The sequence below is a fragment of the Episyrphus balteatus genome, chromosome 4, assembly GCF_945859705.1.
Source record: "Episyrphus balteatus chromosome 4, idEpiBalt1.1, whole genome shotgun sequence".
Classification (NCBI taxonomy): domain Eukaryota; kingdom Metazoa; phylum Arthropoda; class Insecta; order Diptera; family Syrphidae; genus Episyrphus; species Episyrphus balteatus.
This window is the reverse complement of record NC_079137.1, coordinates 69551777-69569088: the sequence shown is the minus strand read 5'-3', so window position 1 is coordinate 69569088 and position 17312 is coordinate 69551777. Positions and strand designations below refer to the sequence as shown.

The following is a 17312-nucleotide window of genomic DNA, read 5'->3' as shown; positions in this document are numbered from 1 at the left end:
ATAGTATCATCAAGCAAACACCTACCAACCAACCAGTCCGCCCGCGACGACGGTATAAGTGTTAATGTGTTTAAGTAACATATGGAAGAGTTTACAAAATTCACACGGTGAATTATAGCACTTAAGGTTGCACTACGCATTATTCCACGCGTTATAACACACACACACACAATCCTTTAATCTACATGTGGACTTCTTATTCGGTAAAACCAATGAATTCAAGAATTCCCTACTAATTAACCAAAAGCCTTTTAAAACTTCAATAAATTTCAAACACATACCTACTTCATCATATTATTCTCCTCATGCTCAAGCCCAATTTATCAACATAAACAACCACAACAGTACCTTGTGCAAAAACTCAATTACTTTTCATCGAATAAAAAAAATGTTTGATTTCAATTTATATACTCACGCACATAATGACCCATAAGATCGTTTATTTTAAATCAAAATATACTTTCCTAACACGATATACCTTTCAAAATATTCTCAAACCCCAAAAAAAAATACTATAAAAAGTCTATCTATAGTCCTTTTTTTTTCAATAAAAAAAAAACTTCCTTATAAACTTCACAACAACACATAAAAACCACAAACTAATAATTTCATTTTCTTTCCAGATGACCGCAACTGAATGACCGTAACGTAGTTCAACCATATACACACACAGAAAGAAATTTATACGACAACAAGGCTGCTATCACCCGCAATAAGGCAATAAGGACGACATTTTCACTAAGGTACTAAAAAAGAGAGAATGCGAATATAAAAACCAAAAGCAACAAAAAAAAAGTTAAATTACATCAAAAATAAAAAAATAAAAAAAAAACAGAAAACAGGATTTTGTAAAAGAAGTGTATCCTAATGATATATAGTAGGCTAGGGATTAACAAGAGCTTACACAAGACCAACAGTAACGCATTGCGACTACAACTACAACTACTACCATCATCAACTACAACAACAACATCACTGCCAACCATCATCATCAACACACTGGCAAAAAGAAGAAAAAAAAATTCATTTCTATAAAAACATAAAAAAAATAACAAAAAGGACTAAAAAACTAGAAAGAAAAAAAAAAATAACGGAAACGATAATCAAGATTCAGGATATATTTGAGGAGAAGTAGAGAAAGTAAAAATCCCGAATCCGATTAGGAAAAAGTACAATTTTTTCTTCGTTTTTTTCTTCCTTCATCAATTTTTTTTTATACTTTATTGGTTTATCCTTTTTGCAGTTTAACATTTGTTTGTGGTCTTCTGCAATTTTCCATACGGATACACGGGCAAATAGTTTGTTTTTTTTACTAGCATCCTCCAATCCAATTCAAGAAAGAAGAAAAAAAAAAAACGACTAAAAAATTGAAGGACTCTCTAGACCAGAAGAAGAAAACAAAAATTTTTTATAGAGAAATAAGGATATCGGTTGTTTAAGATCGTGACTATTAATATTTATGAGGTGCGCACCAAAGCAATCTCTCTCGTTCGCTCAATAATATCAGGTTATTCTAGTGCAACAAAAAACCCACATTTCTCAACCAACCCCCAACTATCTACCCCCCTTCAACAAGGACCCTTCTTTACCACTTTTCTGTTATAGTGCTTGGCAAAAAAAAATAATAATAAAAAATATCCTTCCCTATATCATAGTTGAAAGAAAGAAAAGAAAATACAAAAAAAAGGACGAAAAAAAGAAAAAAAATTAACTCCATGCAGTGGAATAAATTCACAAGGATCCCCTACCGCAGCAGCAGCATCAACAGCAACCATAGTTTGTGTACCATCAACAGCAGCAGTATCCTTTTTTGTCCTTATTTTTCCATGATAGTGTTGAAGTGCCATTTGCAATAGAGAAAAAAAAAGTGTAATTAAAAAATATATAAAAGAGAAAAAATATAGAAAAAAAAGTGTGCAATACAGTGCGGTGTTAGTAATGCAAAGCATTAGTAGCAGGTAATATCATTTTAGAAAAATATAAATTTCAAAAGAAAATAAGAAAAAAATAAATTAAAATTAATCCTGCGTGTTTGGTAAAAGAATAAAAAAAAAAAAATATAAAAAAGTGTCCTAAAGTGCAGGCAGCAGTATAATAGTATCATCAAGCAAACACCTACCAACCAACCAGTCCGCCCGCGACGACGGTATAAGTGTTAATGTGTTTAAGTAACATATGGAAGAGTTTACAAAATTCACACGGTGAATTATAGCACTTAAGGTTGCACTACGCATTATTCCACGCGTTATAACACACACACACACATACACACACATTTACACACACATAAACACACACACATCATACAAATATCCACCCCTTTTTTTGCCGCAACAACTACCCCCAAATCATTCATCGCTGCCACCCCAACAACCAACGCCGGTGCATTTTCAAAAAAGGATACACGAGGATATCATCAACATCGTCATCATCAGGAGCAGCTACTCATAGTAGTAAAATAGGAAGAAGAAGAGTGTGGCAGTGACAGCAGGAGGCGGTGGAAAACATTTTAAACATCACAAAATGTTGTTACAAGGATTTTTAATCGGATTTACTTTGTTAATTCATGGATTTGGTGGAGGAGCACATGCTGAGAGTGGTAAGTACTTTTAGTGCTTTATTACATTTATTTTTTTCTGTATTACATCAAACAGAGAGAGACACACAGAGAGTGTCCTTAATTTTTTTTTTTTTTTTTTTTTTGTAAAATTTATTTTATTTAGAAATCAAAATGATTTAGGTTAAAAACTAAATTCGTACTCCTCTCGCTCTCTACTCTAAATCCAGGGATGGTTGTTGATTTTAGTATTGAATATTCTTTGAATATTTGAACATTTCTAAATGAGCTTTGGCAGCAGCTGTGGGGGACGACAGAAATTTTGTTTTTTTTTTTTTTATTTTAATTTTATTTTATATAGTATATAAAGAGTTTTTTTAGCCTGGATGGTGGATTAACTTTGAATAGCACCCAGCGAGTGGCTTGTGATACAAACACTCGATTCGTGTGTATAAAAGAGGTCCTGCTGGGATGTATTTTTTTTTCTATTTTTTTTATTTTTATTAATTCATGATTGGTTTTGGGGGTGAATTTATTTTGTGTAATCCGATGTTTTTTGACCGAATTGGAATTGTGTGTAGTATTAGAAGAGTAGAGTAGAAGTAAGTAGAGTAGTCAAATGTTGTAAAACATCATTGAATCCATTGGATTAAATTATATACCTATACAAAATGTTTTCAAATAAAATTACAATTTTATAATCAAATGGATTTTACATGATGAAGGGCAGTTGAAAGTAGGTTGTTGGTGGAATATTTAATTGGTTTTATTTTATTGAATGAATTAGTAGATTTTTGAGTGTAAAGGTCCTTTGGGGGTAGGATCTTTTAGTACTGAGAAACTTGAGACATGTTTCGCTTACAACATTAAGGTTTGTCTACAAAATTTAATTGAAAAATCTGTTTGACAAGTTGTTTCAAGTTGTTCAGTTAACGAAGGCTTGAAATGATAAAAATAAATAAAGAAAAGTGTGTCGTCTCGGTTATTATTTTTTTGTGGTAAGAGGTGACATCTAGATCAAAGTTCGCACGCCATGGCCGTGAAGCAGGTATTTCGTCAATATTTTGTAAGTTTTCATGGGAAATACACCCCTCAAAAAAGTAAAGCCAACTCCTGCAAATAGACTGATCTCTTAATTAACAACAATGTCAGAATGGAGGGAGTCTATTTCCTAGTTAATCTAATTTAAAATAAAAGATATGAGATTTTTCTAAGTTCAGTGCCATAGGTACGATTTTTAGACGGACAAAATATGATTTTTTAATTTTTTTGTGTAAACTTTTGGCAGAACTACTTTCAAGAAAACGAACTTGTGGGACTACTATTTGGTGGGGTCTTTGAATGACTGGTCTCAAAGCCTCAAAATTATATACCTAATCGTTAAAAAAAATTTAACCACTATGAGCTAGAGCTTAAAACATTAAATCAACAACAACATACAGGGCAAATTTAATGTCACAAATACTATACAGATGTAGGTATTAGAGCTGTGTCAATCGCGATTGATTCGGTCTTTTTGATCCGTTCACAGAAAATTCTGAGTGATTGCAATCACTTTAGACCAAATCAATCAATCCTAATATCAATCTCGTTCATAAAATAAGAAAGTAGGTACGAAGTGGAAAAGAACGTTTCGTTCATTCAAACCGTTCACAATCAAAAATCATCTAAACTCGGATCTCGTTCATTCCATTCATTCTCAATCATCATTTCGATTCAATGCATACAACTGATGCAAGTTTATATGAGCAGGTTCAGACGTTCAGAGTTTGAATTGAATCGGATTCGGTTGGGAATTTCTATCGAACATCTGACCTTGTCTTCTTTTTATTTTTGATGTATCTATTTCGACGTTTTGAACTTGGTGAAGACATAGGGCCTTACTAATAATCAAATGTACCATTAAAATTTTCGAAAAATATATTTTCAAAAAAAAAGCAGAGAAAATTTAGATTTTAAAAAAGCTCTCATAGATAATATATAAAATGGTTGCATTGAAATGTTAATATTTCACGATATACGCGATGAACTTTTCAGACAAAATTCTCTAAAGAATTGGTATAAAATTATTGGACGAATATAAACATAATATTACCAAAGTTTCGTCAAAAAATAAACAAAAATACAATAAAGTTTTCACGTTTGATATAAAAAAAATCAATATGGCTACCTTCAAACACTTATAATACAAGAAAGCCGCAATTAATGTTAGTGTTTATGGCCTCAAAATGTAGCTTAGATTATACAAATGTTTGTTATTTCTCTCATAAAATTTCCACCCATTGACAAAAAGTTTAAGGAAGTATAGCAATATTAAAAGTACAAAAGTAAATATAATTTTTCTCTTGCTATCGCAATTAGTTTATAAAAAGAGTTTATAAAAAGGTTTTTTTTTTTAAGTTTCTACTCGGAAAAACGATATAAAACTACTTTTGAAAATTTTCTTTTTCAAGCCAATGCGTTTCTGTAGTCGGTTTTTCAAAAGTCTTCTTTTTTTTCTGCGACAGTGAAAACAATCGCCATGTGTAAATCTTAAGTATAAATACTTTTATGAAAATGCAAACACTCCCTTTTCCAGCCTTGTTTTATTTTGTCGTACTATGAAACGCATTCACTATTTCTGTTTCGATTCCATAAGTTTCTCCGATTTCTTGTTTCTTCTCTCATTTGTCAGAACGAAATGAGTGAAAAAGAAATGGTTTTGCTTAAATGAACGAAAGAACGATTGATAGAAAAGACCGAATCTTTGGTGAAATCAATCTTTGAACGATTCGATCTTTTGAAATGAACGATTTGCCCAGCTCTAGTAGGTATGAATCAACATAAAACATATCGCCAAAAATGATCGTAAAATATCTTTTGGTTGAAAAATCATCAAAGAACAACTAAAAAACATTTAGGGCGGAATTCATAGTCGCCACTCAAGTTGATAAATATCTTAAGCATTCGCTGAAGCGAATCCTTATTCATAGTCATCACTGGAGTCAAAATTTTTCTCAAGTGAACGTTTTTTTTCTGTCAGTTGACATTAAAATGCAAGTGTCATTCCGAGCGTTTATTTTTGTATTTATAAATTAAAATTTGGACTCTCTTGACGAAGGACATTTTAAATAGTTTGTATTTATTTATATATAAATATTGTTTAATCACGACAAATCAAACCGATGGCGAAACATGCGAGTAACGATACTGTTTAGAAAGTAACGTTTCGTTACTCGTTACTGAAGCAAATACCCACATTTTAGTAACAAATACATACCTACGATTTGCTACAGCTCTATTCTCAACTTACTGGAGTTGAGAAAAATCTAAATCTAAATCTGACTGTTTGATCCCAAGTTCTATAACGCTAAAACATATCAAAGTCAGACTGCGACCTTGAATGTTTATGAAAAGCTTAGTTAAAAAAAAATAAAAATAAAAAAAAAAATCAAATTCTAATTTAAGAACCATAAGTCTTTTTTGAAAATTAATAAATTTTATCACTTTTTGAGTTTTGGTGTATATCTAGTCTTCAGTATCTTGAACATGTAAAAGATAAAAGTAAATGTGTTCCTCAAAATATTTCTATCTTTATGGAGGAAATCCACTGTATTCCAATGTTAAGATAAAAAATGGTAGCAAATTAAAGCCGAATTCTAGTTTTAAAAATATAACTCTTTCCTCATTATTTCGAAAAAAAATTACACCGGCACACAAAAAAAAAAGTGTCATGTACCAGAAACCAGACCTATCTTTCTATATGTTTTTGGACACGCTGAATCCGAATTTCAAGTCCGTTTGGCCCTGTCACCCTCCAGTTTTGAGCTGTGACTGCATTTCGTTTAAATTTGTATGACTTTTATGGATTTTTTTGCATTTTTCTCAAAACTGAAGGGTGTTCGGGCCAAACGGACTTGAAATTCGGATTCAGCGTGCCCAAAAACATATAGAAACATAGGTCCGGTTTCTGGTACATGACACTTTTTTTATTTTGTGTGCCGGTGTTATTTAATGGTAATGGAATAACTTTTTAGTCCTCTTTATTTTCTTCATTTTAATGAATTCTCAATACAAAATTATGGAGAAATTGAAAAATGAACACAATAAAAATCGGTTTAACGACCGACGGTCGCACAAAAAAAAACGGTCTTTGTTAATGTCTCGGGTTTAGAACATCAGATGGCAAAAAATATTATCTGTTATTTCCTTCAGATCTACAGATAACAATTATAAGTTAAAGTTAGTCTTTTGTCTAAAAAATTCTCATGTAGCCTTCTTAATCCTCTAAAATAAAAAAAAAATAAAAAAAAACAGTTCTTAACGAATGAACGAACAAATAAAATTTTATGTACACATTTAATTTTTAAAAGAACTTTATTAAACAGTAGCAAGATAACTGACTTATTTCTTGGCACTCTCCTGTGTACAGTGCTTGAGACCATAGCCGTATTTAGGAAGGGGGGGGGGGTTTGGGTGTATAACCCCCCCCCCCCCCCGAATTTTTTTTTCAGAAAATCAAAAGATACCTATATTATAAACATATACAAGTCTAATATATGCAGCACTAAATAATTTGTTTTTGTATTTTAGTGATTTGATTACCTATACGAAAATCTCCCTTAAAATCACTACCAATTTTGCATCGTTGCAGAAGCTGTCGATGAAGTTTGTATAAAGGAAAACAAAGAGTCCATTACAAAGAGTTTTTATCTCTTTGACCATTTCCTTAAGCAATATGTTAACACCTTAAAATGCTCTTTTAAGAACCCTTTAAATACCACAAGTACTTATGCAGGGTTTTTGGTGCCGGGACTAAACTATGCTTTTTCAAAGGGTTTCGGTGGCCGAAGTCGAATCCAAAGACGGGCTTATTCGATCACATATCGTTTTTGAAATATTACCCTTAAATCTTTTTAAATCTTTCAGACATCTTTTCTACTGTCCGAGATATCTTCAGTTGCTTATTACCCACTTTTGTTCTATGTTAACCTTAAATCCAGTATGTAAGCGAAAATAAATGTATCGATTTATTCAGAGACTGTAGTATCTACCAACGCTAGGAAATAACCTCGAAAACTGGCAAAAAGCGGGATTTTCGATTTTCTAACGGGAATATCTCAAAAACGCGATGTGATAGAATTTTTCTGAGTTCGGATTCGGCACTGGTCAACAAGGTTTTTGTTACAGAAACCAGGGTATACTTTTCTATAGGCTCAGCTCGAAACCGAAGTCAGAAAAATTCGATCACATCACGTTTTTGAGATATTCCCGTTAGAAAATCGAAAATGCCGCTTTTTACCAGTTTTCAGGGTTATTTTTTAGCGTTTACTTATTTTTTTTTTAATTGAATTTGTAACAGTTTCTAAAAGAATTAAGTTTTGTCTCTCTAAATCCGTTTAAACCTTTTTAATATCTATTCTCTTCCTCGAGAAATCATAACTTGAAATCAAAGTGTTTGGGGCATCTCATATTTATTTGCTTTTAATAGCAAATATCGAAAAGTTCTGTACCAATCGCTTTCAAATTTTGACACAATTCTTTTAGAAACTGTTACAAATTTAATTTAAAAAAAAAATAAGTAAACGCTAAAAAATAACTTTAAAAACTGGTAAAAATCGGCATTTTGATTTTCTAACGGGAATATCTCCAAAACGTGATGTGATAGAATTTTTCTGACTTCGGATTCTAGCTCAGCCTATAGAAAAGTATACCCTGGTTTCTGTAACAAAAACCTTGTTGACCAGTGTAATTAGCTCATGTCAAACAACTTGGATTATTTAAAATTTTGGTTTTTAAGTATTGCTAATTTTATTTAGAACTCAATAGATAGAATGTACCTGTCAATTTTCTGCTACAAAATTTCAGTGCAAGAAAAAGTCAATTTTTCAATGTTTTATATATAAAATTGTACGAAATAATTTTTTTTATAAAGCCTTAGAATGGTTAAAATTTGTTTCTTAAAAAAAATTTTCCTGCTCGCTAACGCTCGCAATTTATATCAACCAACTTATCACTCTTTGTACCTACAAAACTAGAGATGCCGCTGAATATTCAGCCAGTTTTAAATTCGTTTACCGTAAGCAGGGCTTTTTTAAACTTTTAACTACGAATTCCTCTCCTAAAAAATACTTAAAAAGGATATTGGCAAATTTTTCGCTTCTACACAGTTCAAATGACTATTTGATTTAGCGGGATTTAGAATCGACTGCAGTTACATATAGTTGATACAAAGTATTGTGATTTCTAAAAAAAAATTTTGTTTGGTCTGAGCCTAGCTACGGCTATGCTTGAGACATCTTACTGATCAGTGAAGGGCCTTTTAAAAGATACTTTCGCCATGAGAAAAGTTAAATCAGGTTCAATTTTTTTTTTTTTTTTCTAAAAAAGTCATTATTCTTTTCATTTATTCATTTATTCTCCAAAAAACTTGAAGAATATCCCATTTTTTTTTTTTTGTAAGTCATGCCAAGTGACTTTTGATATTCGATAAAGTAATGAACGACATAATTCCTTTCATTCTCCAAATGTTTTCAGTACCCAACTATTTTGTCCAATATACCTGGTTTCGGCAATTATTAAAAATTTAATTTTTTGAAATTTTGTGTTTGAAAATATATTTTAAAAATGGATTAATTCCTCATTATCATTAATATTTTATTTGTTAACCAATTTTATGTGATTTGAATAAGCAATTCCAAACTAAATGACTTATTGATCATCTTTAAAAATAATTACGTACTTCCCAAATTGCCTATTGTTGAGTTTGGTTACAGCACCTAGTGACATCTTTTTTGTAAACGTAACCAAACAATAAACACTCAAATTGACCCTCATAACCAAATCAAGTGGTTCCATTGTCACGCAAACTTTCAATTTCGTAAAAGAAAATACAAGAAAAAAAAAAAACAAACAAAATCTTGTGATAACCCCTTTAACTCAATCGTAGGACTTCATTAAAGTCACACGCACAATAATTCATTGACCGAACATCAAGTAATGATGACCACGCCAAGACAATCTTAACAAAAATTCATTAATCCATGGGAATCTCTTCTCTTTTAACACTTTCCTCCTTCTTCTTTAACTTCTTTGAAGAATACAAAAAATTCCAAAGCCAATTTTTTTGTTACGGTCTGGTGATTCATTTGAAAAAAAAAAAAAAAATATATATGTCCGACAACGACTTCCTGTGATAGTTTTGCTTTTTTTTTTAATTTTAAGACTAAATCAAATGATTCGACAATGCATTCCAAAAAGGTACTCCCAAGACCTACCAAGAACGAGCACATTCCTTTTATTTCGCTCTGGTTAAAGCCATAAAAATGTATCTTTCAGATCTTTGCTTACAAGTGAAGAAAATCGCGTGCAAAAATCGCTTGATCACTCAGTTATTGCACTGCAGTCGCAAAGTAGAAATACAAACGGAGTGAGTGCAGCTGCAGTGAGTGCCAGCAAGCGGGAAAATTGGAACAGTTTTTCACACGCGTTCTACATTTTCCTTTTTTGCAAATGGCAAATGGCGCCCCGTGGGAGAAATAAAATAAAACAAAAATGGTAATTAATTCGATTCTCTCTTTAAAGGTTTTTCTCCTTTGTCATGTGGATGTGGCACAGAGAGATGGAAATTTGCAGATTTTGTATGGAAATGAAAATGGAGACGTTCGCTTTAGAAAGAAAAGCAACAGAAAATAATGATGATTTTCTATTTTCTTCCACGGTTGGCAATATAAATTTTTTTTTTTTTTAATTTCATTTCCCCCCTTCATCTCTCTATTTTAATGTGAATTTTCATTTTTTTTGAATCATCAACTCAAAAAAAATATGTCGCTGGCCAAAAAGTTGGCACTGGCGGCAATAGCAACAGCCGGTATGATGGTGGCGCTTGCAGTGTGGAGAGGCCGGAAAGAGGATATTGCGACGCGTTGTCGGTCGCATTGGCAGCCACTTTTTTTTTCCGTCGAGTCGTCATATTTTCAGTTTAACACACTGGTTGTTATCTCGGCTGTGTAGATGTGGTGGATGGATGATGGGGATGTGTGCATGGAAGTGGAAGTCTAAAAATATCCAGCCCAGTGAATTGCGTTTTGTTTTCATTTAATTTGAGTCCGCGTGAGGTGGTGTGCGGTGAATTGCCCGCCAATTTTAATTTTTTTTTGTGTAAGTTTATGACGAAAATGCATTAAAAATATTTATTTTTTTTTATTTTGTTTTTTTTGCGAGAGGTAAAATTTTTATTTACAATTTACCTATTCATAATGTTGCTTTTCTATATTTGAAATAGGTATTTCAGGAGCTGGAAATTGTTTAATAGCTTCATGTGCGTTTTTCTTGATTTTCTTTTTTTTTTCTGAGAATTGAAAAATAAAAAAAAAATAATAGCGTTTAGTAATGTTATTTAAATTAATTTGAATAAACAAAATAGTTCCAAGAAGGAAATCTATTTTGTTTGCATTTTTTAAATTTATTTCTTGAATTTGCGTTCTTGCTTACAGTACCTTGCAATATTATTAGGCCCAAGCGAAAAAAATACAATTTTTTGGTTCATGTTATTGGATTTTTAAAGTTTTTGTCGAAATATCTCAAATGTTTTTTTGTCTCGTTTACTTACACTTATCATGTACCTAGATACGGATTCACTTAAAAAAATGTTAAAGAATTGATACTTTTTCATAAAAAATAACGTACAAAAAGGGAAAAGTTCCAAAAGACGTTTTCTATGGAATTCATGCCTAGAAATTTACCAGACCGGTCTAATACGTAAATTTTTGTACCGAGGAATAACGTGACATTCTTAACTTTAAGGCAAGGACCCCATCTTGCATAAATATAGAAGCTTTGAGCCTATTTCGAAATCGTAGAATCAAAACGTTCCCAAGCACCTTTTTGTATTGGTCTGGAGTTAGGGCGTTTTCCACAATATAAAAGGAACCTTATCCTTTTTCCTGAGATAGCAGAACAGCCAATAATGATTTGTTATAGCTTTCTCGTCTGATCTGATTACAAGAAAAAAAAAACTACCACAAATCATAGAATATTACGTTCTGTCCAGACGATCAGAGCTTCTATATTAATGCAAGAAGGGGTCCTTCCCATAAAGTTAAGAATGTCACGTTATTCCTCGGTACAAAATTTTAAGTATTAGACCGGTCTGGTAAATTTCTAGGCATGAATTCCATAGAAAACGTCTTTTGGAGCTTTTCCCTTTTTGTACGTTATTTTTTATGAAAAAGTATCAATTCCTCAACATTTTTTTAGTCAATCCTAATCTACATGATAAGTGTAAGTAAACGAGACAAAAAAAAATTTGAGATATTTCGACAAAAACTTTAAAAATCCAATAACATGGACCAAAAAATTGTATTTTTTTCGCTTGGGCCTAATAATATTGCAAGGTACTGTAGATAAATACTTATAGACTACAAATGCACATTTAAGAAATGTTGATATAAACTACAACGATTGAAAAAAAAACACAGGTAAATATTAATTTTTAACCCACATCAATTATCATGATATGACAACTCATCATGGACAACCCATCATCAGAAAAGTTCACTCAATGTCCGATTGGAATAAATTTATTTTTCGTTCAGATTATCGTCCCTTCCATCCAAAGAGTCTACGAAATTAATTATATAGAAAGGGTGTTTTTTTTTTAACACGAAATTACAATTATGACTAAAATTGTGCACCAATTTATTGAAGCTGGTAATAATCTTTATCTATCATAAAAACAAGAATTAAGGCAACCTATAAAATTATTTAACGTGAAGTGTTTTTTTTTTTTTTTTTTGGGATATATGGAAAAATCCCAAAAATTAATGGTTTTAATAGTACCTACACAGAGAAAAATAGACCACATAAAATAGAACAAAAACAATAAGATTTCTCTATGGTTTTCATCCAAGAAGAGAACCTTATTAAAACAATCGGGTTTTCCTTATTGTTTTAAAATCTGCAAAAAAATAAAAAAAAACATGACCAGGCTGGGAATCGAACTGGAGACTTCAAATCATTAGTCGCCCACCTTACCACCTGAACCAACCTGCCATGAAAATATTGATCGCGATTTTTGTTCTAGTGCTAAGTTGCAAAAAAAATCAACTTTTCAGTCAAATTTTAATAAGATTTTCTCTATAAAAATAATAAGAAATCTCCTTAAAAAAACCTTATTAATCGTTGATTTTAATAAGATTTCATTATGAAATGTATGGACGGTAAAACAATATGGCAATCTGTTAGTTTTTAGCGGGTCATATTTTTTTCTGTGTACATTCACAAAATTTATTAAAAATATTGTCTTTCCTTTAAAAATTACGAATAGAATTATTGTATTTTTTTGACACTTTTTCATGTCAAAGAGTGTTTTTTTTTTTTAATGAAAAGAAAATGTGTTTATTACAAAAACCAAGTAAAAATAATGGTACCCTTTGTAATCTAGCAATAATATTTCACTTGACATCAGAAAAAGATTCTAAAGATTTGATAATAACATGATTGTATAAAAAGGTGTTTTTTTAATTTCAAACAAAGTTGATGGTGCACCCTAATGACTTTTGATTTGGAATTTTTACAGATTACAATTATTTTGTGTGAAAGGGTGTTTTTTTTTCGAGGGTTACTGAATTGATATTTAAATCAATTTCAGCCAACTTTAGCCATCCGAAATTAGAAGAAAGTTGCAGGTCTATTCCATTATCCTTCCAAACAAAATTATTTAATTTTAAAAGGTGCACGGAAATTATTACAAACCTTCTCATCTTCAGCCAACGTAATGCAACGAACTGCAAAATTGCATTTTTTGTTCTTCACAACAATTTGATGGTTATGTAATCTGCCTCAACACTTTAACCTCAATTGCGTCTTAAAGGTCTATCTCGTTATCACTATCATCATCGTCATTTTTGTCTTCTATATTTTTCTTTAGTGTTGATGTCATCATCTAACATTGTCGTGTCATCTCATTACGAACTTCTTAATCCAATTCCATCCACAGGTTTGTGTGTGTGTTTTTTGTTCAACAGGAATTACAATTTTGCATCACATCTTGTTTGTAGTAGATTGGTATAGAAGGTAGTTACCAACTTGTGTCTCCCAAAACGACATCTTTCTTTTTCAAGGATTGTGGAATCTTGCTTCCTTCCACTGATGCTATAAACAATTCCCGCAATAAGTTCTCTCAAACACAAAATGCGCTGTAATTTGTCTTAGGCTCTTTACCCAGCTTTAGACTTAAGGAATAAGACGATCAACGGCATCCTCTCCTGATGAAGGTGCAATTCAAAGTTGGATGATTCTGGGAAAGGTTGGTCGCGACGCAATTTCCTGACACAAGGATATTCTCCAACCAACTTTACCCAGACCCAAAATGGAATTTTTCTTCAAGATTTATTTACTTTTGTGCGAGTGTGGGAGGGTAGATGGCGGTGCATTCGCACTCTTTTTCTCTCTCGCTCTCTCTCTCTCTGAAGCCCTTTTTGTGTTCTTCCTTGAGTCCTTTCCTCTTAGGACAAAGCAAAAAAAAATAACAATGACATCTCGAGTGGCAGTACTTGTGCTGTGCTGGTGACATTGGCCTCAGAGTCGCGTGTGTTTTTACCACAGCAGCTCCATCTGGCGGCGCACCCTTTTGCAGACTTTTCACCTGTGTCTTTATATATAACAACCACGTCGACGACCATGGATTATAGTCATGTAGAATGGTCTGACATTTAATATAATTTCTCAGGACCAAAAAGAAAGAAAAACAAAAAAATAATAATAAAAAAAAAAACACTTAAAAAGGATTCATCAGAGAAGCAAAACATAGTCCAGTCAAATTATATTTGGTTGTATGGAGGTCTGAGAAATAATTCGCAACTGCAATTCGTACCTAAAATATGAAAGTACACTAGTACAGGAACTAAACCCCCCATTTTCCGAACAAATGTCTGGACGACTTTGGCCGCCATTTTGTTTTGAACAGTTTTGGGACTATCGCTTGTAGTTCGGCTAGTTTTGGTGTTAGAGAAAAATGTTATGAGACAAAGTTGTAGTAAATTTTATTTCCCACAAAATATATTTTATAACTTTTTACTCTAAAACCTACCATTTAGGAATTATAATGATTTTCGTAAAATGCTATGCTCACTTTTTTTTTATATGCACCATAACTTTTTATTTTAAGCTTTTATCAAAAAATTGTTGTTATAAAAATTGAAGAACTATTAATTAACTATGTTTTTCTTATATAAAGTTTTTTTCTCCGACGTACCGTTCCCTCACTAGAACGAAAAATCAATAAAAAAATTAGAAAAAACAGGGTGAGGGGAGAGCACGATAACTTTGGCGCTGAGATTTGATAACTGTATTTTGTAGAAGGGTTCAATACAAGTATTTTTTACTTTGGGAGGGGGGGTCTATCTAACCCCGTTTAGGCGGGAGGGGAAATTTTCTAAAAAACAACATAATATTTAAAAAAAATATTAAAAAACAACGGCAACACTAAGAGTTATGAAGGATATTTTTTTCAAAAGCCACAATTAAACGCTTTATTTTAATTTTTAAATAGTGTTTTTAAAATTAATAGTTTTTGAAATAATCGATCTCAAAGTTAAAATTAGCGAAACAAATTTAAAAAAAAAAACACATTCAATACTATTTTTGTCAGGACCATTAATTTCAATATAAAATTTACTATTAGGTACAATAAAACTACCTTGGCTGATTTTCTGTCAAACACTGAAAACCGTATATTTCATGACTTCTTGTTTTTGAGAAAATTTAAAAAAAATACTTTTTTATCAGATGTTCACTTATTTTTTTTTTTTTGCTATTTTGATAACTTTCGCCATCAACAAAAAAGTTGGCAATTTTCTGCTCCACTTAGGGTACGAAAAGTCGTCAGGTAGGCGCCAATGTCAACAGTTTTTTAACTTAAAAGTACCTTGCCTGCCCTGCTTTGCGGGTTCTCAGCATCTATGTGGTGAGCGTAAAATGTTTTTTTTTTTTAACGCATAAAGCTCTCAACTAACTCTATATGTAATAAATAGCTACATAAGATCTTTTTTGTTTATGATATTGTTAGTACCAAAGTTATCAAAACAAAAAAAAAAAAAATAAAAAATTGTTAATCTGTTTTTTTTTTTTGTTTCATTTTTCAATTTTCTCAAAAACAAGAAGGCACAGAAAATCAGCGAAGGTAGTTTTATTGTAATAGTTAATTTGTATTGAAATTAATGGTCCTGACAAATATAGTATTGAATGTGTTTTTTTTTTAATTTGTTTCGCTAATTTTAACTTTGAGATCGATTATTTCAAAAACTATTAATTTTAAAAACACTATTTAAAAATTAAAATAAAGCGTTTAATTGTGGCTTTTGAAAAAAATATCCTTCATAACTCTTAGTGTTGCCGTTGTTTTTTAATATTTTTTTTAAATATTATGTTGTTTTTTAGAAAATTTCCCCTCCCGCCTAAACGGGGTTAGATAGACCCCCCCTCCCAAAGTAAAAAATACTTGTATTGAACCCTTCTACAAAATACAGTTATCAAATCTCAGCGCCAAAGTTATCGTGCTCTCCCCTCACCCTGTTTTTTCTAATTTTTTTATTGATTTTTCGTTCTAGTGAGGGAACGGTACGTCGGAGAAAAAAACTTTATATAAGAAAAACATAGTTAATTAATAGTTCTTCAATTTTTATAACAACAATTTTTTGATAAAAGTTTAAAATAAAAAGTTATGGTGCATATAAAAAAAAAAGTGAGCATAGCATTTTACGAAAATCATTATAATTTCTAAATGGTGGGTTTTAGAGTAAAAAGTTATAAAATATATTTTGTGGGAAATAAAATTTACTACAACTTTGTCTCATAACATTTTTCTCTAACACCAAAACTAGCCGAACTACAAGCGATAGTCCCAAAACTGTTCAAAACAAAATGGCGGCCAAAGTCGTCCAGACATTTGTTCGGAAAATGGGGGGTTTAGTTCCTGTACTAGTGTACTTTCATATTTTAGGTACGAATTGCAGTTGCGAATTATTTCTCAGCAAAAGTATAACTTGACTGGACTAACAAGAAATTGAGGACACCAGGGGTTGAAGTTCAGTTTTCTGTTTTGTTCCTGAGAAAGCAGAAAGCAGCAGAAAAAAAAGAGAGAACTGTGCTAATATTTATCCTGCTGATGATGATGATAATGATGATGATGGCACACGAAAACTCATTGAAGGAAGAAAAAACGGTCAAAAGGATTCTCAGAGCACGAATATAAGGAGCAATATGGTGTGAGTGTGGGGGTAGATTGCCAGAGTTGGTTGTGGGGGTGTGTTTGATGGGTTCAACTTCAACCGTCATTCTTGAGTTTTGTTTTTTTTTATTTTTTTTTTTTCTAATTTTTTTTTGTGTGTTGCTTCTCAGTGCCTCGTTGTCCTCCATTTTTATAATTTTAATTCTTTTTCTTTCCTCCTTTTTTTTATCTGAGTTGTGTAAGCTGGGCTGTTTTGTGTGTGTATAGCCTGATTTTCTAGTTCGTGTTCGCGGAATTGGTCCTGAAAGTTTTTAATGAGAGTCTTTCATGTAGATTTTTTGGTATTTTTTTTTTTTTGTTTTTCTTTTTTTTTTCTACGTTTTCATGAGATTTTTCTTCTGTTTTTGTATTTTTTTTATTAATTTTTTTTTCAACAGCGCACGTTACTCCTTTCAATTTTTCTTTTCATTCTTTTTTTTTACAAAACTTAAACCGTCATCTTGTCTTGCTTTTTTTTTATATCCTTGTTTTGTGTGTGTTTTGTTT

At 31.6% G+C, this 17312-nt stretch overlaps 1 protein-coding gene across 13 annotated transcripts in view; it reads left to right on the top strand.

The window, feature by feature from the left end:
* Window positions 1-595: 595 nt before the first annotated feature.
* The window catches only part of LOC129919053 (B-cell receptor CD22), a 160424-nt gene continuing 143707 nt past the window's right edge, over window positions 596-17312 (top strand). For 5 of the 13 annotated variants that reach the window (XM_055999870.1, XM_055999872.1, XM_055999874.1 and 2 more), the window contains exon 1: window positions 603-2599. In XM_055999870.1, the coding sequence (XP_055855845.1) occupies window positions 2524-2599 (76 nt within the window). In that variant the 5' untranslated portion in view covers window positions 603-2523. Of the gene's footprint in view, window positions 2600-17312 lie in introns of all 13 variants that reach the window. The other 8 variants (XR_008773040.1, XM_055999867.1, XM_055999868.1 and 5 more) reach the window with 5 other exon arrangements.